The sequence below is a fragment of the Rhinolophus hipposideros genome, assembly GCF_964194185.1.
Source record: "Rhinolophus hipposideros genome assembly, chromosome: 26".
Lineage (NCBI taxonomy): Eukaryota > Metazoa > Chordata > Mammalia > Chiroptera > Rhinolophidae > Rhinolophus > Rhinolophus hipposideros.
This window is the reverse complement of record NC_138072.1, coordinates 25,589,377-25,612,384: the sequence shown is the minus strand read 5'-3', so window position 1 is coordinate 25,612,384 and position 23,008 is coordinate 25,589,377. Positions and strand designations below refer to the sequence as shown.

General features: G+C 48.0%; 3 protein-coding genes across 10 annotated transcripts in view; 2 read left to right on the top strand and 1 right to left on the bottom strand.

Annotated features, from left to right (window-relative positions):
* TRIM67 (tripartite motif containing 67) overlaps positions 1-2,538 on the top strand; it is a 47,375-nt gene extending 44,837 nt beyond the window's left edge. The window contains exon 11 of the transcript XR_013992618.1: positions 2,518-2,538. The gene's annotated coding sequence lies outside the window, so the exon portion shown is untranslated. The remainder of the gene's footprint in view (positions 1-2,517) is intronic.
* Positions 2,539-5,768: 3,230 nt separating this feature from the next.
* FSAF1 (40S small subunit processome assembly factor 1) lies at positions 5,769-21,293 on the bottom strand. The gene is made up of 7 exons (XM_081038888.1): positions 20,972-21,293; positions 18,784-19,115; positions 9,966-10,022; positions 9,159-9,254; positions 8,933-9,019; positions 8,325-8,377; positions 5,769-7,243 (listed from the first exon to the last, which is right to left on the bottom strand). The coding sequence occupies exons 1-7, from the start codon at positions 21,054-21,056 to the stop codon at positions 7,105-7,107; spliced, it is 849 nt and encodes a 282-aa protein (XP_080895014.1). The 5' UTR covers positions 21,057-21,293; the 3' UTR covers positions 5,769-7,104.
* Positions 21,123-23,008, top strand: part of GNPAT (glyceronephosphate O-acyltransferase) — a 42,619-nt gene continuing 40,733 nt past the window's right edge. For 4 of the 8 annotated variants that reach the window (XR_013992620.1, XR_013992622.1, XR_013992623.1 and 1 more), the window contains exon 1: positions 21,163-21,412. Coding sequence is in view for 2 of the 8 variants with exons in the window: in XM_081038883.1 (XP_080895009.1) it covers positions 21,335-21,412 (78 nt within the window). In the remaining 6 variants the exon portion in view is untranslated. Of the gene's footprint in view, positions 22,188-23,008 lie in introns of all 8 variants that reach the window. The other 4 variants (XR_013992619.1, XM_081038884.1, XR_013992621.1 and 1 more) reach the window with 2 other exon arrangements.

Sequence of the window (23,008 nt, the reverse complement as noted above, 5' to 3'; positions counted from 1 at the left end):
GCAGAAGAGACTTCTCAGAGTAGGATCCGGATGAAAGTGTGGGGAGCTCCCAGAATCCTCGCAGCCAGGGTCACCAGGCCTGCGCCTTTGGACAGGAGCTGCTTGAGCTCAGCCTGAACTTGGTGTCACCCTCAGGATCTAGGTCAGATGGAGAAGTGGAAAAGGGAGAAGGGAAATTCCCACAATTTCAGGTGGCCTCTTTAGGGAGAAAATTACCTAGAGATAGAGAGAAGCCACCAAAACTCCCTGTTGTCCCCCCACCAAGCGATAGGCAGTCCCAGGAGGTCCTGTGGGTGCCAGAGTGGGCATGATTCTACCTTCTCTGAAGCCTCCAGGAGCCCAGAAGCAATACGGCTGATGCCAGGGACCATGGCAGGCCGTCCTACAGCCATCTCTCCTGTCTTCAGCACAAACACTTTTCAGGTACAAGAATGGACCTAAGAGAGAAGGCAGGTCCATCCACACACTTGTGTTTTGAAGGATCAGTGACACAGAGCAGGAATGCACGTTGTGGCCTTATGTCACCCTCCCAGGAAGCCCCGGGCCATGGTGTCTCATCTGCCATCGAATTTCCTGTTCCTTTATAACATGGTGACATTTTCGTACATGAAAGTTATATCAAGGTGATGCTTTTGTTGGGCTGACTGAGGAATAACTTGGTGTTCACCTATTAAGCAGTTTCAGTGAGAAGGGAATTCAGTGACTGGAAATGTCCGTTTCCACTGCCTTGTAAATAACGCCTCTGTGACGTGGTTCTGCAGTTTGTTCTTTGCTGGTGAGCAAGTTTGGTCAGTCTGGCTTTCCTTTTAGAATTAATCTCTTAAAATTTTCCTAAAGCATCTCATTGCATAGCCTCCTAGCACCCAATTCAAAGCAAGGCATTCCACACAGTCCTGCTTTCCCCCTTTCTGCCCAGCTTAATGATCCCAATTCAAGCGACATCAGTAGTTGTGTCCCACAAAGGAACTGACCTATACAACTGCATGTAGTTGGAGGCTGACTCCTTCGCCCTGTGTGAGGTTTGTAGTTGTGACAGTGCCCCCCAGCGCCCATGGCACACCACGGTGGGGAGGGCCATCTTTCCAGAGTGAGCCTGGGCCAAAACGGTGCTTACTAAGGCCCTGGGCACAGGCCGTGTGTTCTCCTTGTTCTTTGTGGCCCTGCCGTCTACCGTTACAATGCAGGACCTAGGTGTACTTTCTCCAGGTGTATTTGCATTTCAGCCTTAATTCTAATTGCAAGTGAAAGGCTTGGACCCCTGTGAAGGCCTGTTTCAGGCTCCTAGATGAAGCTGCTGCTGGTACCGTGGCCACCAGCTGGCTGTGAGCTGTTGAGGGCGGGGCAAGTCCTTGGGGGACTCTACGTGTGTTTACAAGGACCGTGGAGGACGCCAGGCTTTGTCACCCTCTGCACTATTGATATTTTGGGGTTGGTGATTCTCTGCGGTGGGGGCCGTCCTGTGCACTCTAGGATGTTTGGCAGATCTCTGGCTCCACCCACTAGTTGCCGGTATCAACCCCCAAGTTCCCAGGCGAGAGGTGATGGGGGGGCCAGGCACACCAGCCAACCTGTCAGGCCTCACTTTGTATTCACTGGAGGTGCCCCCAGCCCCCACCCCATTCCTAGAAACAAGACTCCATCTTCCTTTGGCACTTTTGACTGAAAGCAGCAGAAATTTCTTAATGGGCCTGTGGTCTTTCACTGGTTAAAATCTAATCAGACGTCGTTAGTAGATATTTAAGGTCTGTGCTGGCCCTGGGAAATCTCAGGACTCCTGCAAGTGGACTAAGCCTGTGGCTCTTTTCATTAGTCACATTCCTGGGCAGTTCCTCCTTGAGGAGAAAGGGATCCTGGCAGCTTTAATGTTAAATGGGCAGGAAAATAGATAAGAGTAGGGTTGGCAGGATACATGGATTAGACTCCACATTCAGCCCTCGGAAACTCACCTTTAACCTGCTTTGATACTGGTTTGGGTACGGGTGGGGGCAGATCTCTCAAATCTTTCTGTGCCTCAGTATCCCCGCTTGAAAATGGGCCTACTCATATGAACCTACCTCCTCTGCTGTAGTGTGAGGATTATAGAATAACACTTTTTAAAGAAAATCGTGTAGTCTTTCATCGCTGGAGTCTAGGCTAACGGTTCACTTTCAATGGACCAAGCCTGTGTGGTGACTTTCCAGCATGTTCTCTGACCACAGTGTCTTCCATCCAAGCCTGTTATGACCATATTGATTACACAGCTGCCTGGCCTAGAGGGGGCACAATTGGCTTTCTATGGCCATAGAAAGCAACCCCAAAAGTCCCCATTCCCATGAGGCCTGTTCAAATGGCCTCTTTGCACAAAGTGCTGCACGCAGGCCACGTGTCAGAATTCCTGTTATTAGTCCCAAAGGTGTCTGTGTTTTAAATATGGAAAGAGATGGACCCCACTTTCTGACTCCTTGGTTACCTTAAGTTCCAGAATCTAAGGGGCCCCGCCACCCATAGTGTCTCCTTTGTTTCCAACAATCTCGGCAGAGGGAGCGGCTTTGAAAACCAGTGCCTGACAGTAGGTGATGAGAGACTGAACCGCAGTTAAGGAGGCTCGCTGGGCAAGAAGGGGCTGATGGCTGTCTGCGCAAGTAGGTCCCGGCTTCTCCCCGGATGGTGGGGACTCCAGTCAGAAACAGGAGTCGGGGGTTGAGCACTACATGGGGGGCTCGTCTGGAGCACTGGCTTCTCTCGGAGGGTGTCGCTCTCTGTGGGCCAGTCCTGGGCAAGACCCGGGGCCCCTGGGTGCACGAGGTGGGTCCCGCTCACCAGGCCAGGAGCTCAGGATGGCTCTGAGGATCCCAAACCAGCTCTGGGTTAGGAACAGTGATGGCTGTGGCCATGGAAGCAGGAACACGGCAGGTGCTTCCTGGGTGAGACTCCAACCTGGGGAAGACCTTCCAAGCTGCCACTGCTGGGGGTGGGGAGGGGGGGGCGGTACTGGACACCCCAGCCCCAGACTTCCTGCACCAAAAGCAAGTGCAGAGTGAGCAAAGCAGAAAATGTTAGATGCATGGTGTAGAATTTCTGATTTCGCACTGAACTGTTGTATTAAGCATGAGAGGTATTTGTTTAACGTTGGCAAAGGAATTTAAAAAGTAACAAAAAGCTTCGTGTCCTTGTTTTGGCTGTCGACAGAGCTTCCATTTACCTGCCTTTCTTTACCTGTTTTCTCCCTCCCCCAACCCCTCCTCCATCACATCCACTTTCTGTCACTCATTGTTGGTATTTGGTGGCAGCTCTTGGTCCTGTTGGTGTTCATGTTCCACTGGAAACACGGAGGGGGTATAGGGGCAGGCAAGAAGTTTTTTCTAATTTTTGTATTGGTATCCACAAGCCTTTGTATTTTTTGGATTGCAAACACTGTGTTTTCTGGTCTATGGGGTTGGTTGAACTTTGTGTATTGCCTTTTGGAAAACCTGAGTTTTACCAGTCTTAAGCAGATTTGAAATAAATTCTTTTGACACTGCCAACAACTGAAAGACAAGGCATGGTCTGTAATCACTGCTCAGCGGCCAGGTCTGCCTTTTCCAAACCGGCCGCAACTCCAACTGGACGGGGCACAGGCTGCTTGAGTGGGAGGCCACCCTGCCTCTCGCCCAGAGGGCCTGCGTGTGGTCAGGTGCCAGGGTGTGTGGTTGTGTGACGTGTGCCAGGAAACCTTGAGGGGATTACACGACTCTAAATTATAAAGTGCCATCTCAGACAGTGGGAGCTCATGGATTCCTTTTTGCAAGAGATGGTAAGGCTGGAAATTGACAACAGTGGACATATGGTTATGATAAACTCAGGAATAGAAATGGATCATGGGTTATAAGAGGAAGCTGAGATTTGGGGAAAACGTCTTAACTAACCCAGGAGCATCAGGGAGCCTCAGCCGCTCCTCCAGCCAGACTGAGCCTGCGTGTCTGACCTGAAAACCGTCCTGGTTGCAGTCCTCAAACTGTGACCCACAGGAGCAGCCATCTCTGAGTCCCAGCAGTCCGGGGACTGGCCTCACGGCAGTTCCCTGCATTCACTGAGTGGGTTACTGATGGTGGGGTGGGACACGTCGCAGGCCTGAGGTTAGAGCACAGGCGTCTGAGGTTAGCAGGTGCGCTTGGGGGCCACACAGAAGGAAGCAGAATTGGGCCGAAGGAGAGGTGATGCAGCCCCAGTGTCACCACCTCAGCGCTGGAGTTGTCCCAAACTGGCATGTACGCACTGGACTTTCATGTCCCCATGTCATTCACCCATCTTCGGTGGGCTACCCTGAGCAGGGGGCGGCAGTCTCTGAAGGGGGCTAATGGCTGAAGGCTGTGTCCTCAGCACTCTCAGCACTGACAGAGGAAGTCCTTATTCCTGAATGGGGAACCTGAGGGGGACATCACAGTCCACCACAGGCCACCCGGGTGGCAGATCAGCTTTGCAGAGCAGCTGTTCCAGAATTCCCATGGGCACACACTGCATTCCTTCTGCTGTAGCTGGTGTGGAGTTGTCACTGACAGGACACTCACTGCCTCCTCTCCTAGTCCCTCTGGCTGGACCCCTTATCCTCACCTTGCGCCTCTGCTAATCGTGACCCAGACCTCCAGGTGGGGGTCTGAGCCTCAGCTCCCCAGGCCCTGCTCATTCCCAGGCTGCTGCATGTCTGTTTACCATCAAAACCGGGCAAAGGGAGTATCAGGTGCCTGTGTGGCTGCCTGGCGCAGGTTCCTCCCTGCCCCCCGGCACGACAGCAGCCCTACCTTGTCCTGAGGTCAGGGTCCATCACACCAGCAAGGTGGTGGCTCTTCGTGCCCAGATGACGTCTTTGGTTCAGTGGGACACATGCTGGGTTCTCTGCTTCTCACTTCGGGAAGCAGGGTCTCTGGGGCCACAAGGCCAAACTGTGGGGACAGCATCACAAGCTCCCTAAGAGGTTCATAGGGTAATGGTAGGTGGCCGTGTTGTGTGGGATGAGGACTGATCCACACGGGTGACCAAGCCCGGGAAGAAAGCCCTGCAAAGGGGTTTGACCAGTACATGGAAGTCCCTGCTCCTCCCTTGGTGGCTTGTGCAGGAATCTTAGTCAAAACACCCTCCTTTGGTGACTGTTTTTCACTGTGGCTTCTCGCTGCTGCTAACCTTGCTGGAGGAAACTATCAATGGGGAAATTAAAAGCATGGTCTTAAGCCTGCTCTTCAGTCCTGAGAGTACAGCTCGCTTTGTGAGCACCCAGTGCTCTTTCAACATTCCTCAGCAACTACAGGTGAAACAGAATTTTCCAAGCATTTGTGCTGGGAATGTGCATGCTCTTCCAGAATTGAGTAGCCTGGGGCTCTGGTCCAGTTTGGCCCACGTGCTCAGCTGACTGAGCTGTGATGACTCCCAGCAGGCGGGGTGAGGCAGGGCACCTGTCTCCCGGCCTCTGTTGAAAAAAGGGAGTTCACCGTACCCATCCTAACCCACTCTAACGGCAGAGGCCCTCCTAGCTCCTGAGAATTTTCCCAGTGCTTTGTCATGTTTGCGATCTTCTACACCGTTTTAAAAAATTATGCTTAAAAACTGCCAAAATACATATCCGAATGAATATTGCCTTCCAAGATAAACCTCAGAAGTTAAACACCAATCCCAGTTTTGCTTCAATTCAAAAACAGTTTTTGAGCTCCTCATTTGGCAGTCTGCTGAGTCAACTTATGTCCTAACAAAGTCAAAAGTAGCCATGGGGATGTAGGGTACAACATAAAGAATATAGTCAATAATATTGTAATAACTATATAGTATCAGATGCGTGATAGATGGGAGGGGGTTGGGGGCAGGGTGGAAAAGGTGAAGGGATTAAGAAGTACAAATTGGTAATCACAAAATAGTCATGGGGATTAAAGCATAGGGAACACAGTCAATGACATGGTAATAACTATGTATGGTGCCAGGTGGGCACTAGTCAGGGAATCACTTGTTAAATTATATCAATGTCTAACCACTATGCTGTACACCTGCAATTAATATAAAATAATGTTGAATGTCAACTGTAATTGAAAAATTTTAAAAGGGGGAAAAAGTTGAAGGGGAGTAAGAGGTCCAAATTTCCAGGTATAAAACAAGTCATGGGGATGTACCACACAGCACAGGGAATATAGTCAATAATACTGTGATAGCTGGTACGGTGTCAGATGGTGGCTGGACTTATCATGGTGATCTCTTCTTTAGGTACATAAATGTTGAATAACTATTATGCATACCTGAAACTAATATAACATTGTATGTTAGCTTTATTTTAATAAAAATCTTTAAAAAAAAAAAAAAAAGTCAACCATTTACACTCGTTTTGACCAAAATTTTATCAGTTACTAGTTTGGATCTGAATTTTTTGGCAATAAAAAAAAAAAAAGCAAAAATGGATTGCTGTTATTGAAGACTTTTTTTAATGTGGCACAAGCTTTGAGAAGTTCCAAACACTTTCAGCAAAGGTGTTATCATTAAAAATTTTGTTTAGCTGCCCAAGGTAATTACTTTGAAGGAGGTAACATTTGCTTAAATGTAGGCACCAGAGTATGAGCTGAAGTGATCTGTTGTGTTAGTTAACAGTCACACATATCACAAAAGTTGTATTTCATTTACATAATTTCTTATGAAGTAGATTTTATACACTGGGTACGCTGAAAATTGAAACTGCTTTCCCACAAAATAACTGACAAATTATCACATTCTTAGTTCTTTCATGATATAGAAACATTAAATCATTTTTAGAAAATTAAATGGCAATTTAAAGCTAATTATTACTTACAAATCAGTAAATCTATGAAAAATCGTAGTACGAGCAAATGCACAAAACACCAGTGAAAGTGAAACTAGAAGTAAACCCTGCTGGAGGATATTAAACATACTTTTCTGTAGGTTTACTTGTCATACTGCAGTTGACCCAACACGGTTATCACCATTAAACAGATGCTTCAGCAACCAGAAATTTTATCATTTCTATTTGATTTTTCCCCTAAAATAAAAAAGCAGTCTATAAAATATGAAATAAGTTAAGAATAATCTGGATGTCATGCAGGGGTCCAGCTTCGGTAATGGCACTTTCCCATTCCTCTCTTTACTTTACAAAGCACTTCATTTAGCCACTCGGGAAGAATTTATTTTCTTGATATCAACTTGGCTCAGAATCAATGTACCATTTTTGAATTTTCCAACCTGTCCAACCCGTCCACTTGACAAAATACTCGGAGCCGATTTCTTCTTTTTGGATTTCCTACATTTAAAGTGAGAGAAAGGTACTAGAGTTAAGATGATGAGGATCGCAGTACCACCAGCCAGGCCACCAAGGTCTGCTTCTGCAAACCCCGCCTCCTCCCAGGCACAGCCTTGCAAACCCTGCCCCTCCCATGCATAGCCCCTGCCCAAACTGCAGTACCACTGGCCTTCCCATGCTCCCTGAAGCATGCCGAATGCCTTCCTGCCTTTACTGGTTTCTTTCACATGGAATGTCCTGCTACCGAATCTTTTCAGGCTGTCCCCTCTTCTTCACTCAGTTCTCATCTCAGATATCACCTCCTTAGAATGACTTCCCAGCCTACCCCCAGTGATTTTCCTTCACAATACTTTATTTCAACTCCTTCACAGAATTTGCCAGTACCTGACTTATGTGTTTGTATGTTTTGGTGTGTTTCCCTCACTACAATGTGAGGTCCTTGAGGGCAGGGGTACCCTCAGTGTGGTCATGGCTGTACCCCCAAACCCTAAGACCCCTATGTGCCTGGCATACAGGGGGCTCCCAATAGATTTGACACATATGGCCAGAACAAACGACCACTTGACAGCATGTGCAAGCTGGAGTCCAAGAAAGAGGTTAAAACAAAAGGAGTCAATTCTGAAATAGTAACTGGGAGAGAAACAAGGTACTTGAACAAAAGCTAAGAAACAAGCATAAAGCAAAAAAATCAACATTCCATTACTCAAATTATGGTGCTCGATGTCATGTGACGTGTCAGAGGACAGGCCACACAGACCCAGACCGTGCCATCACATCAGCAGGCTCTCTGGGGAGCGACAGAAGTCTTTTGTTGGAAATGTCCATCTCAGCTTTCCCACTGGTCACTTGTGGGGTCTGGTCTTCGAGAACGGGAGACTGGAGCAGTTTCCTAATTCAGTTCTGAGGTCGTTGCTAGGCAACTTACTAAATCCTGTCTTCTCTCAAAGGGTCCGATCAGGACACACGAGAGAGTGGGGCAGTCTAACTGGCCAGAGACACCACATAAATTCAAGGCATTACGTTCAGAAGTAACCAGGTTTATCCAGATCATTCCACCCTAGTAACTCATGGTACCCCTCACCTGTCTTCCTGCCCCTTCCTCTTCTTTTTCTTGAAAATATCTGTGTCCTGGGCCTGATTTCAGAATTTAAGACAACATATAAGTCAGTAATGGATAACCAAGATGAAATTCGAAACAAGGCAAAAGGTTTGTAATAAAAAGCCACTGAGATACTATTCATTTTTAATATTTTTGCCTAGTAGGCATATTAAAATAACACTCAAAGTTTCATCCTAAAACCCTTCCAAGAGAAGACTAATAATAGAATCATCCACTCTTTCATTTTAGCTGAAAAGAAGGGAGTCTAACACCTCCTCCCCTGTGGTTTTCCATAAGCCACTGTGTACCATACAACGTAAAATACACAGAGGACTGAGGATAGGAAGACAACCAAAGTACCTGACGTTATCTGAACAGGCGTTTGCTACTTCAAGCAAACCTTTCACATAAACATGCCAGATCCCTCAGCTTGCATTACAAAATGTAGCTGACCTGAATAAATGGAGAGAATTTGGTCATTGAACTCTAGACCTTGTTGTCCAGACTGCTTTCTAAGCAGCCGACTCTACTGTGACAAACTGCAACCATCTTTCTGTTCAGTTTAATAAAGAAAAGGCCATTACACCTACCATTCTCTTTTCTTCTTCCTTCGCTGCCTTTCTTTCTTTAATTTGTTCCTGCAAAACCTTGTAATTCACATAACTCTTTTTGGGAGGCTGAAATGAAAGGAAAATGATACATGATGTCATTTTTTTATTCCACACAAACTTCCCAGTGCCTTGCGCTCTCACTCGCCCTGGGCCCTTCCTGATTTCTGTGTCCCATCTGCTGATGGGAGGCTGCGCAGCCCCTCACCTGAGCACCCAGCATGATGGCGCGCTCCCTTTCCAGGACTCGCTCCTTTCCTTTTCCATAACCCGTGATCCCAAACCGGTGGACTTCCAGCCGAGCCTGCGGACACAGACACAATGAAACCCCAGTGCGTTTCCAACCCCACGGAAGAACATGTACTTGGGAGAGACACTGAGGTATGGCATGCTGGGCACCAAATCCTGTGTAGCTGTCACCTGCAGTGACTGCGGCCAGTCCAAGCTCCGGGCCGGTGAGCTTCCAGGAGTAGTGGGGCCTCTTACGTGTTAACGTGACCTCACCACACCGCGGCGCCCCGTGTTTAATGTGGACAGTTGAAGCAAAGCGCTCTTGGCACAAATTAGTGACAGGACTCTCTGCAGCATTTGGGATATTCGCTAAGACAAGCGACAACCCACAAAGGCAGTGATTTCAACTAAAACGTCCTCTCCAAACATACCTACTCATATTTAGATACCGTTTATCATAGCTTTAAATACAGATCCGTTTTTTCTTTAAAAAGATATTGTGGAAAGAAGAGACAAAGTCAAAACCAATACCTATTCTTAGCAGTTGAATTTTTTCTCGTGCCTTTTAAAAACCTAGTTACAATCACACCTCTGCTTTTCCTACTTACCATTATATCACTGGGGTTGTAGTCATGAAGCCATCATGTTTTAAATGATTCATAATATTCAACCAAGTGAATGTAGCGTGATATGCTTAGCCATGTTCCAAACCACTGGACACGGAAACATATTCATTTTTTTGATATTATAAAGCTGAAAAAATTAAGAATTTCAAAACACATACCTTTTCTAAGTTAAATTCTTGCGTATCCACATCTTTCTCAAGGATACTACTTTTGGTCTGAAAAGAAAAACAATTCTTATTAAGATCACCTGTTACTATATTATTACATTGTCACCAACAGAGTGGCCATGTTTACAAAAGCCTTGAAACTGGCCCAGATGCCTAAATGCCAAACGATAATACCAGCCTGCTGCACAAAATCCCAGTTAATAGCTAATGGAAGGCAAATGGAGAAAAATATTTTAAGGTCTCAAGGCTTAAGAAGGGACAGATAGAAACTAAGAAATAAGATGATGATGAGAGACCAATGTTTTTATCTCACGTACCACATGTAAGAATTGTCTAGTGGGGGTGGGGGATTCAGAAAAGGGCAACTGTGAGAACAGGGATGTCAGAGGGTAAAGACACGACAGTAAAATTATTCTCTCTCTTCCCTCCCATCCAACCATTAGCATATGGCTAACAAAACTCAATCTTGAGTTGAACATTTCTCTTAGAAACATCATATTTCTAGAAATGGTGGGTGGAAATTTGGTTTATAATTCCCAATAGAAAATAAAGATACTACAAAAGCCTTTAACATATGGGACTCTACATCAGTCTATCCTCTGACTGTGGTTACCAACCACAGAATTGACCCAGAAACTGTATTGTCAAATCTGGCCGCCGACAGAGGCCCTGACTCCACCCCAGCCCCCAAACCTGGATGGACAGGAAGTAGGCTGTAAAGGCTGCGCAGCAACTAGAACAGGCTGTCCGGTCGGTCGGCCCTGCCCAGTGCCCTGCCCTCCACCACGTGGAGGTGGCCTGCACTCTGCAGTCCACGTGTCTCCTGGTTTCTCCTCTCCAAAGGGAGCTGTGCCTCAGCTGGTCCTGTTGGTTCCCCACCATGGATGTGGGTGTGTGGGCCAGTCACCGAATGTTTCCACAGACGCTGGCTTCTGCCTCCACGAGGACCCCTGTACTAACTTCACGGGGTAGGGAGATGCATTACAATGGAACAGGATAAAGTATGGTTAGTGTGCAGCACAGGTCCATGAACAGGAAGGTGTGACCAGCGTTCTCATCACAAACTAACCCTCCGACGAGGAATCAACAGGCTGCCATCGGCTCTGAGCAAGCGCTGCCCACTGCCGTCACGTGGACACTGGCTCTGGATGGGCCTGGGTGCTGGGGTGACAGGATCACACTGCAGAGGACGCCTGTCATGCTCTAGGCACATGGCCTCTCTGTGTGCTGTTAGTCCCAATAAATGCATCTTCCACATTATTACAGCGAGATTCCTGGCTTTTATTATGCTTATGATTTTCTTCACTCACATTTCCCAGAATCAAGTGCCTTAATTGAGACCATGGCTGAAAGAACAGAAGATGCTGTGTGCCACTTTCATTTATCTACCTCAGGAAGTCTTACTTCCACTTCCATGACTGAAAACATTCTATATTTACTCGGAAGTTAGGATATCTTTTCCACTGGCATGCTTATACAGTCAACTTAGTATGATAAACAGTACTTCTGAAAAACAAATGGATTAAATCTTAATGATCTCAGGATCTTATCTAAATCCTCAAAAACAAATTTTATATGTTAAAAACAAAAGCATACTATTCACAGATCTCCAAAATCCCATGAAACATTTATCTCCTTTGTACATGTTCAAAAACTTCTTTCTCTCTTTTCTTCCCTCCTACCCATTCAACGAAACAATGGCTAACTAAACTCTTCGGAGGTGAGAGTTCCTTTTCGGAACATCAGATTTCTCGCAATACTTGGAGCTGTCACAGATGCCCCCGGCTGACTGTCATTAGATCAGCATGAAAACACCCCATCTAACTCTGAGGACCTAAGGAAGTGCTGTAACACAATTCTTGGCCAACTGTGCGCTAGTTACTGTGAGGCCGAACCGCTGGGGGCTGGGGAGAAGCAGGCCCGCAGAGGAGAGGGGCTGAGCCTGCGAAGCCGTGCTCTCCTCTCCGCCGGCCCATGGCACACCCTGTCCTCATACTGCAGGCCTCAGTCTCCTGGGCTGCTGGGCTGTGGAGCCCACGGGTGGACCTGCGTGGCAGGGCTGGCCAGACATGGCTAGACATCTGGGTGTTGCCAAGCCTGCTGTCAACATTTCACCAGAAACATCTTAGCTCTGTGGCTATGGATGTGTTTCTGAGGAAGAGTCTGGATCCTCGTTTGTAATAAAAGCAAACATTTGGGGAAAAGATATTGGCTAATTATTTCATGATGCTGAATTGGCATGATCCCAACACCAGCGAACGCCCGTTTTCATCCATAGCTTTAAAATCACTCCAGTATAGTATTCCCAGTGCATTCCCTGATTTGAACAGTCGGTGGTTTCCTGGTTTTCTCCCCCTATCCCCACGGTGGGACGAGGCGCCACTCACTGCCTACTTCCAGGCACACAGAAGGCCTGGCATTGTGCCCGCGCGGTAGCAGGACTGTGTGGCTTTCTTTGGCCAAAGGAATGAGAGCAGAGGGCAAGAATGCCCCTTCCACATGGGGCATTTTAAGAGCCATTCATCAACTCCCCTTGTTCACTATAGCAACCACTAAGAACCTTCCAGACGACAGCACCCCTGTTGTCCTGGTCCCCAGATAAGGATGGTGTGGAGCAGAGCATATGCCCCTGCCAGTCCGGATGGACATGTGACATGAGAAAAAAAACGAACTTTTGCCTTTCACCACTGAGATGTAGGGACTGTATGTTTTTGCACCAACGCCTAACCCATCCTGCCGCACACAGCCTCCTGTCCTACACACGGGAGACACACACCTTTGGAGATTTTGAGAGCTTGAACGTTAGGTAGTGAAGAAGGAAGAAAGCTATAAAAAGAAGGAAGAGTTTGGGAGAAGTGTGTGGTGGTGAGGGGTGAAGGCAGGCAGCACACCAGGTTCGAGAGCTGGTGGAAGGGACTACCTGCTACCCAGAGTGTCTTCTCCTGCACTGGTTACATTGTTTATTCCATTAGTTATACATTCAACCTTTGTCCAATTAGAGGAACTGGGTGGGTGAACACTCTTTTTAGAACACAAGTAGTTCTAGGAATACATTCGTATCTGTTCAAATGCAACACATACCAGTCGGACTTGACTCCCTGAGCAAACAAAACCAGTTCAGTCACACAAGCAAAGCTTCACTTAGCTTATTTTGTAAGACAAGCAAGGCTAATGTGACCTGGATCACTTCTTGCTTTTGCCTCTGAAAATTATTAAGTGAAACTTAAAATGTCCCCCCCCCCCCCAATTGATATGAAATTGTCTCATCCAGTGCAACATAGCAGTGAGAGAACGGGAAGGGGCGGTGAAGGGTTAAGAAAGAAACAGAAATCAAGAAAGTTTTGGAACAGGGCCAAGGGTGTCACAGCCTCAAATGACTGAGAGCCCCGAATCGGGCCACCTGTGGCTTTTATTGGTGCACATACAAGAAAGTAGCATTGTTTTCTCCAAGGTCTGTGAGTCTCATACACCACACCAGAAAACTGGTGCAAACCAATCACCCTTGCCTGCCGGAAGTCCCATGATGTATAAATAATTATTGTTTGTACCTCCCCAGGGGACAAAACCTTTATGCTGAGACTTGCTGAGGTGGAGAACTGATGTTATCACATCTAGAATCACTTCCCAAGCAGGTTGTGGGAAGGAACACAGCCACATAGGCAGACACTCTCCTTTACTAGGGGAAGGTGAGGGGCTGTGCCCACCTCTATCGACCCCGTGAATTCTTCTGGTGATCCTTATATGGCTGCACCTGGCTTGGGTTGTTCCTTCCATGGGGAATCTTACCCGTCATTGACTGACCAGCCATTTTTGGGGGGCCAAACAGAGAGACATGAGGTGTAAGCACAAAGGTGAAGCAAAGTCCCTAAAAGGATCAGTCTCACAGACTCTTCTTTCTTTTTAGGGGTAGGCACGAGGGGACAGATGGGTAGGCTGCTGCGTGACAACATGAAATAACCACTAACCAATTCCGTTTTATGTAAGAAAATTCTAAGAATGTAAGCAATCACTGCCTCCACACTCCATGAGTGGCTTTAGAACAATGAGACAGAGTCTCATTCTATGTTTTAGCTTGAGTGCTCCCAGTTTGCAAACTGCCATTTTGGTGAATGCACAATAAACTTTTCCTACTTACCACTTCAGAGAGTCATTGGTTCTACTTCTGTTTTGATAAACTTTTGACGTATCTTATTGAGTGTAAATTACTTCGACTCCATGACTTTCTTCCTAACATGCATATAACACTGGGTCCACTGAAGAACAGGTGTGGAACAGAGTTAACAGGTGACAGTGGAGCAAGGAGTCTCCCAGGGAGAGTCCTGGAGGGATCGAGGTGACGCAGAGATTAAGAGGCAGTGAGACCCTGGGGAGATCATTTGGGGAAATGTCTTCATGCCAATGAGTTCTGGGTCAGTGCCCCTGGGTTACTCACAGGGCAGAGCCCAGCCTAACCCGTGTTGTGTCTCCAGTGCAGTCGTGAGGGGCACAGCTTTTAAGGTGGGGCCTGAACCTGAGCTCTGGCACGCACCTCACATCCACACCCTTCACCTAGAAACCCCAGGCAATTCAGAAGTTTTTATGTTTTCTAAAGGTAATACTGTGAATAGTCTGAATGTTATATACCACTTCCAGTGGGGTCCAAGACAACAACCTATAATTAAGCACACTCATATTTCTGCAACAACATCTATGCATATTCATGCCAAGTGGAACAAACAAAATAATTCTTAAGCCTCATATCAGTTCAAGTCAGGTTTTACTGCCAAGTAAATTTGCACCAAACTTAAAAAAAAACACAAACTAACTTGTGATTTCCAAAGCTCTGAGCTTTTGGAACTATAGATGTGGGACTGTAGGGTAGTTACTGTTTAAATGCAGGCAGACAACTGAACATGAAGACAGGTCACATGGATTGTGAGATAATGAATTAGTTAATGAATCCACAGTAAGCACAGTAAATAGCTAGGATTTGCAATCTGTTATATGCTCAGAAGTAGCCTACGTGTCGAGTCCCTTCTGACCTACTGCGCACAGTTCTATCATTTGTTACATCCTTCTTATCCTGTTTCTATGTGGGCCACCAAAGAGGCTAAGGTTCATGAACAGGGGAGTGAAAGACTTGTGTCAAGAAGGACCAAGTTAGTTCCAACTCTCTAAGCACTTGGTTGGTTCCCCAGGCAATCAACCTCAATTCTTTCCAAAAGTCATTTCATTCATATAATAAGATGCCTTTTCCTCTCTCATCACTTAGGAAATTAAGAGGGTTTTAGGAGCTCATGCCAGAATGGGGACAAAAACCAAATATACCATATAACTTACTATAAGCCACATCACACCCATGCAAACCTGTCCCCACACACAGCACAGTCTACGAGCCGAGCCTTGAGACAAGGTCATTTCCTGGGTTCAGGCAGGGCCAGTTCCAAAGTTGACCAGCTGATGCCACTACTGATCCATGAGGCTATCACTTTTTCATTATATTCTTTTGCTGATCCCTTGTCTGTTTGGACTGTCCTATGGTAACTCGTAAGCTTTTAGAGAGCCGGGGCACAACTCAGTTTTACCATGTTTGACAAACACTTCGCGGAACATTATGTATCACAATTAGCCCAACTGATTATTCTTTACCTGGCATTCCCTGTGCCCGGGAGGCGACATAATGACTAGCACTGTACTCATCTGTATTCAGTTACATGTTGTAATGTCAACATTCTGAAGATTTCATGAGTGTGGATGTTTTTACTGTGTCCACATTCTATCTCCTTAGACACAGTCACATTTTCAAAGTTTAAATTTTAAAAACCAGGAAAGGGCTGCGCGCTGAGGACAACTGAAAAATTCCATTATGGTCAGGAAGTCCAAAATGTGGAAGGAGCTGAGGTTCCTGAGAAAAGCCAACCACAGTGGAAAAGGACTGGCTCCCCTGGGGCAGGAAGAAGACAACTGGAAGCTCCTGCAGATGTTGTGTTGCTAAGAGGCCCAGAAAAGCAGACTCATTCGATGCCAACGTTTTTGTCCTTTGTATCAGAAAGGAAACTCCATTCCAGAAAGAGCAACACAAGCGAATGTAAGGACCTGAAGACCTGGACTTTGAGAACCCAGAGGGTGCCGAGATGCTTCACGTGAGTGAAATTCCCCAAACGCAGAATTACTTTGCAAAGCAGTGCTTTCCACCCTTTTCACATCACGGCACACAGGACTTCCTAATATTCGTGCGGTACACTGGGGTGATGTTAATCATTGGGAGCGCCCCTGGCGGCCAGCTGGGGGCTCTGGCTGCTCCAGGGACCGAGGGAATTGTTTCTGGGCCTGCCTGTAATAGTTCCCAGCGCCTCAGTATTTGGAGTCTAAGAGTTGGAAAGTTGACCTGGAATCCTAAAATAAAGGTAGATATGACTACAGAACACACTAATAAATCTTTGAGGAGATGCTGGTGAGCTTGACAGGAAGTGCTACCTGAACTGTGGAGAAGGTCACACAGATGGTTCTTTAAACTGTAAAAAAGACATGGTAAACACGGGCACCAACACGTGTTTATACATTCATAAAGAACAATGGAGCCTAATTATTTTTGTAGTGGGTTGAACTGTGGTACCCAAAAAGGTAAGTCCACGTTCTAACCCCCGGAACCTATGAATGTGACCTTATTTGGAAAAAGGATATTTGTGGGCGGATGGGTGGTTCAGTTGTTTAGAGCGTGAGCTCTGGGCAACAGGGTTACTGGTTCGATTCCCACATGGGCCAGCAAGCTGTGCCCTCCACAACTAGAATGAAGACAACGAGCTGCCAGATGGCTCAGTTGGTTGGAGTACGTCCTCTCAACCACAAGGTTGCTGGTTCAACTCCCACAAGGGATGGTGGGCTGCGCCCCCTGCAACTAAGATTGAAAATGGCAACTGGACTTGGAGCTGAGCTGCACCCTCCACAACTAAGATTGAAAGGACAACGACTTGACTCGGAGCTGATGGGTCCTGGGAAAAACACACTGTTCCCCAATAAAGTCCTTTTCCCTTCCCCAATAAAAATCTTTAAAAAAAAAGAGACTACTTTTTTTTTTTTTTAAAGGGTATTTGTAGTTTAATTAAGGATCTCATGATGAAAGCCATCCTAGATTTAGGATGGGCCCTGAATCCAATGGCAGGTGTCTTTTTGGGAGAAAGGCAGAGGGAGATCTGAGGCCCAGACACACAGGGGAGAAGGCCTGGTGAAGACAGAGGCGGAGTTTAGAGTTATGCAGCCACAAGCCAAGAATGCCTGGAGCCACCAGAAGCTGGAAGAAAAGAAGGGTTCTTCCTTTTAGAGGATTATGGCCCAGCCAACACCTTCATTTGGAACTTATGGCGTCCAGAACTATGAGAGAATAAGTGTCTGCTTTTGCTTTTGTGATAGACAACAGTGTCCAGCACGTGGGATTGCCACAGAAATGGAGTATCTGGATTTTAGCAATGAACTTGACAAAACCATGATATCCTTATGGGAAAAGTTTGGATGAGCAACCACATCTCTCTCATGGACTGAATTTTGAGTCTGACTTACAAATTCAGTCTGAGAGACACTGCTGCTCAGTAAAATCAAAGTGCTTTTCCATCAGAATGTAAGCTCCTGGAGAGCAAGGAGTTTTGTCTGTTTTGTTCCAGGCTATATCCCGGTGACGGGAACAGTGGCCAAAAGTACTGATGAATGGCTGTATTCTCTGAGCACGATCAAGCAGGAAGCTAATGAGCAGGAAAGGGTTGACCCAACAGCCTTGCACATTCCCAACAAAGCCCTGTTTTCATGATCGGCCCTTGCTGGCTCCTGGGAACTGAGCAATTAGAATATTCTGTCTGATGAGAGTGTTTTTACACACCTGAGGCCTGGACCCATGCTGTGCCAAGTCAGCCCAGACAGGTTATACACTAGTCCCCACCTATCCATGGGGGGCAGGTGTTCCAAGTCCCCCAGTGGATGCCTGAAACCAAGGATAGCATTGAACTCTATACTGTTTTTTCCTACACATACATACCTATGATGAAGTTTAACTGATAAATTAGGCACAGTAAGAGATTAACAACCAATAATAAAGCAGAACAATTATAACAATGTACTGTAATAAAAGTTATGTGGCCTCTCTCTCTCTCTGATCACCGCGACGGCTACTGAGTGACTAACGTGCAGGGAGCGTGGGCAGCGCAGAGACTCTGGACAGAGGGGTGATTCATGTCCTGGGCAGGACAGAGCGGGACAGTGTGAGATTTCCTCACGCTACTCAGAACGGTGCGCAATGTAAACTTATGAACCGTTTATTTCTGGAAGTTTCCATTTAGTATTTTCACATGGACCGTGGGTGACTGAAACCGTGAAAAGTGAAACCACAGACAAGGAGGGAAGACCGCACTACCCATGTGACCTGCGGTGAAGACCTGCTTTTTCTCTGGGGGGTCTAGAGCTTGGATAACTAAGTCAGTCTGCATGTCTGCAGGACTGAGCCCCTCAAAAACCCTGGACATCCAGGTGGGGGTGAGCTCTCCTGATTGGCAACACTTCACACACGCTGTCAGACATCACATCAGGGGAAAGGAAGCCGCGCCACTGGGAGAGGACGCCTGGACACTGCACCTGGTTTCCTCCAGACTTCGCCCAGGCACCTTTCCCTTTTGCTGTAATAAATCGTAACCATGCTCATGACTGTAGGCCGAGTCCTGAGTCCTGAATGTTTGCAGCAAATCCTGAGCCTGAGGGTGGTCTTGGGGACCTGTGACACAGCCCCTAATGATATTCACCTACAATATCAGGGTCTTCACCCCATCCACATAAACCAACTCATTACCTCTGTGTTCTCGTTTTCACCTGGCTTCTGTTTCCGGTTCTTATTTCTGCTGTGGAATTCCACCACTTCTACTGGCTCCCTGTTGGGAGATGCTGCAGCACGAGGGACCTGTGGTCCTGGAGGGGCACTGGTGGGGGTCACAGCAGCGGCACACCGCAACTCTTTGCTGAGCTCCATGAAGAAGCTCAAAGCGCCCTTCCTCTGGCCTCTTATGAGAGAACCAGGCGGGGATGCTGGCTCTGCTCCCAGGGCCGCTGGAGGCCCCACGTCTCTCTTCTTGCTTTCCGTCTTCTTTCTGTTCCTTTTCTGTTCTGCTTCATCTTCTGTCTCTCCTGTTTGCGCAAACACAGTAAGGAATAGAACTGTTTTTGGTTTCAGCTACCACCAATGTAACATCATGTCATGCACGAGTACATGTGTCACAGTTATGAGCACCACCCAGGTATACACACAAAGAAAAAACGATTTGTTTTTCTTCAAATAGGGCTGTATTTGCACAATTTATGGAATCCAAAATGCACAGTATGTTTTCCTCGGTAACAGTACTTAATGCCTTTACTCTTCCTGCCACTTAGTCCTTACTAAGTGTGCTCATGGCAATAGTCCCACAGGCTGGTAATCCCAGTTGGCTCACACTTTGTACTACAAATGTCTGCCCCCGGAGCCAGTGTTTCTTTTTAACCCTTTCTAAGGTTACAGTTAGGTTATTAGTTTTCCTGTTTTCTTTCACAGTTATAAATTAAGATGAAGCTAAAACAATGGCTTAATTTGAATGCCTTTATTTTCTACTAAATCCCCATAGCTGCTCTGGTCACCTGTTCCAACTCTGACAGTCACCTGAAGGTTCTGGCAACAATTCTACGCCTCATTAATCACCTAACAGTACAAATACCAGAATTCTGTAAATATCAGCTGATCGTTTGTTTGCTTCTATTTGCTTACTTATTCAATAAACACATATTAAAAGTCAACTGAACTTCAATGTTAGCGATATAAAAATGAGTAGCTGCAGTCCATGCCTTCGGAGCTCTTAGCATAATTTCCAGCCTGTGTTGACATAAACTATACTTAGGATTTTGCAGGTTAGTCTTTTCCTCAGATTTTTAACTCTGCAACGTGAGACACTTAAGTCTTCTCTGTCCTCCAATATTCCCAAGGACACAGAAATGGTTTGTCCACGGTAAAAGTCTAAGTGCGGGGACTGGAACCCAGGCTCTGCAAATTATTAGCTATGTAAACTTCAGCACGTTTTTTAACCTTCAGTGCTGGTTTCTACGTTTGTAATAATGGCATTAATGACAGCATCTACTTCATTGGGTTGTTGTGAGAATTAAATTAGTAAATACATGAAAAGCATTGAGTAGTACACGGTAAAGTGTCAATACTTTTTAGCTATTATTCTTACTGTTTAACTGAGCTCGGGATTTTGAGAAATGGCTCCAAAATAAAATAGCTTTTGCAACATCATGCTACGAATTTAAGAAATATGTTTGGTCTTACAGGCACTATTGCCTGATGATTACGTTTGTTGCACGAACAGGGATGTCACCTTCCCTGCAGCAAGTTCTTCAGTGTGTGTGGAACTGTCTTTGCAATGAAGCGTCAGGGAGTTGCCATTCTAAGCTTTATTTTCCTTCTCCCCCATCAGGACACGGAAGAGCACAGGTCGGCCGGCTTCTGTAATAGGTTGTGCAAAGCTCTCTGTGAGAACGTCCTAAAGTCCTTGGCGGGGATGCACTGAGGATGAGGCCCCACGATTAGGTGGTAGCACCGCGCGGGGGTCAGCAGGGGCGCGGCGCGGGGCGAGGGGCGCGGGGCTCCCAGGGACACGCAAAAAGGGAAGCGTTGAGCTGCTCGGCGAGCTCAGGTCCTGCGTGCAGCTCCCGTTAAGTCTGGAAGCCTTGGCACTTCTGGCAAAGCCACCAGGTTGGTCCCCACACTCAGAGACGACTTGGGAGGGCTGATTCACGAAGAATAAAGAACTCGACAGCGTCCGACCGTGGGAGTGGGAGAAAGGTGACAGCGGTGTGCGCGACCCGACCCAGGACGGAACCGGGCGGACGAAGCGAGGGTGCTGGACTCGCAAGAACTCCGAGCCTGGAAGCGCCGGCAGGCCCGGCTGGGAGCGCTCGGGGCTCCCTGGGCGCCCCACGTCCGCTCCCCACGGGGCGCAGAGGCCCGCACTCACCCAAGTCGTAGAGGTTCTGGAGCACAGCGTCCAGAAGCGTGTGAGGCCGCGACGAGCAGCAGCGCGGCGCCGGCTCCCGCGCCATCGCGGGGTCAGCCCTGCCGCGCGCCCCGAGCCGCCCGCCGCGGGCCGGCGTGAGCCGCTCACTTCCGGGTTCCGACGGGCTGCGCGCGCGCGGCAGGTCCCCGCGCGGCCTCCGTCCGGGTTAAGATGGCGGCGCCCGGGGTCCCGCGGAGCGGTCGCAGAGGGTGCCGCCGCCTTAGGCGAGGTCGGGCCGCCCTGCGCGGAAGAACCGCCCCCAGCTGCCACACCACCACCGCCTAGCGAGGCGTCCCAGGCCCCGCCCGGGACTGCGGCCGCGCCATGGCGTCTTCCGGGTCATCTAAGTCTTGTTTCTCCGTCGGCTCCAGCAGCCCCGGCGCCGCGGTGCTCCTGTACTCGGTAGGCGCCGGGGGACGAGGCCCGGGGCGAGCCCGAGCGAGGACCCCTTCTCCCATCCTGGTTTTCTCCGGGGCGCGGCCGCTGGCCCGAAAGAGGGGGTCGCGACCTCCCCTGGAGGGCTTGGGCGAGTGACTTGGTTTCCAAGGCAACGGTGCCCCGCCGAGTGGAAACGGCGTCCGCTCGCACAGGTTTCTGCGCGGTGGTTCCCCGCTTCCTTCCCACGCGATGCCCCCCGTCCTCCACCTGGCGCCGGGCCTGCGGAAGCGCGCGGTACCAGCCGGAGCGTGGGAGCGCGGGGCCGGGGCGTCGGGCGAGCGCCGGCGGCGAAGCCGAGGAACCTGCGGGGCTTCCCGCCCGAGCGGCCGCCCGGCGGTCCCGGCGGGGAGGTGTTCGGCCTGCGTGTGCACCTAGAGATTTTACAACCGACATCTTTTTTTATTCTGGGAACAATTGGAACGTCTGGACGTTTTTACTGGCTGTTTTGTCTTCCGCGTGTCACTGTGCTTCTCCCACGAGTCGTTTCGGAAGACACTGAATGGCGCAGCCTGCCCCCTCTGGCCTCTGCACCCCCAGCTGCCTCTCTCCCTCTGTCCTTCACTCTGTCTCCTTCCTGCTTGTAGCCGGGCTAAGTCTTTGCCAACAAAATGTTTGTCGGTCACTCAGAATTTTCATGAAGAGATTGTGAGGTGAAAGCATTGTAGCGCTCAGGATTCCTTTCTAAAACCACTAGATTACTTTTTATCTACTTTAGCAGGAAAGAGAAGACCTCGTAAAGGTATGTGACGTGTCCTAGCGGTTAGTGTCGGTGTCTGACTCTAATGTTAACTTGTGGAGGAAGGTCAAAACAAGGAGGACAGAAAAAGCAAGATAAAACCAAAACATCCAGTTTCAAAAGAGAAAATGCGTATCTATACATATGTGGCTGGGCACATGACTGCCAGTAGCTGTCCGCCCAGGTCCGGCCCAGCTCGGGTGCAAACACTGGCCTCCACCTGGACTCCAGAGGCAGCCGAGTGTAGGGAACGGGTTGCTGGGAGTGGTGCCTCACCGGAGGGAGCTTTTTCAGTCCTAAACTGCTTTGTGAATTGACTGCAATGTTCTGCGTGTGTATTAAAAGAAACAATTGATTTGTTACTTCCCCCATCGACCAATCATAAGTCTTTTGTCAGCTTTTCACGTGAAAGACGAAGGTAATTTTACACATCAGCTTTTTCTGCTTCTGAAGCTGGACAGCAACCCTCTTGTGACTGCACAGTTTTTACTCTCATAGCAACCGGAGTTGCTTACGATTTCAGGCTGCCCTTATTAATTTCCTCAGCCACACTGTGATTGTGCAACACTCTAGCTAATCTGAGAGTGGTATTTGAGATATTTAAGATACTGCTGATTGTAGCAAACATTGCAGCAATGGGTACCTTACTCATTATCCTCAGTGTCCAAGATACAGAAGTTAAACATCCAGCCCGTGCTTGTAAGGACTTCAAAGGAGGCCACACAAGTCACCAGCTGAGTACAGTGGAGTGGAGTAAGGGCAGTGGTGGGAGCACACTCAGTAGGTGGTGCGAGTTCCCAGTTCCTGGCTGGGGGACTCTAAGA

Bases quoted from the DNA above. Each gene is read 5' to 3' on its own strand.
- FSAF1 (XM_081038888.1), bottom strand. From the start codon at position 21,056: ATGGCGCGGGAGCCGGCGCCGCGCTGCTGCTCGTCGCGGCCTCACACG. The intron at 19,116-20,971 runs GTGAGTGCGGGC...TTGCGCAAACAG, and splicing joins CCAGAACCTCTACGACTTGG to GAGAGACAGAAGATGAAGCA. The intron at 8,378-8,932 runs GTAGGTGTAATG...TTCTGAAATCAG, and splicing joins AGGAAGAAGAAAAGAGAATG to GCCCAGGACACAGATATTTT.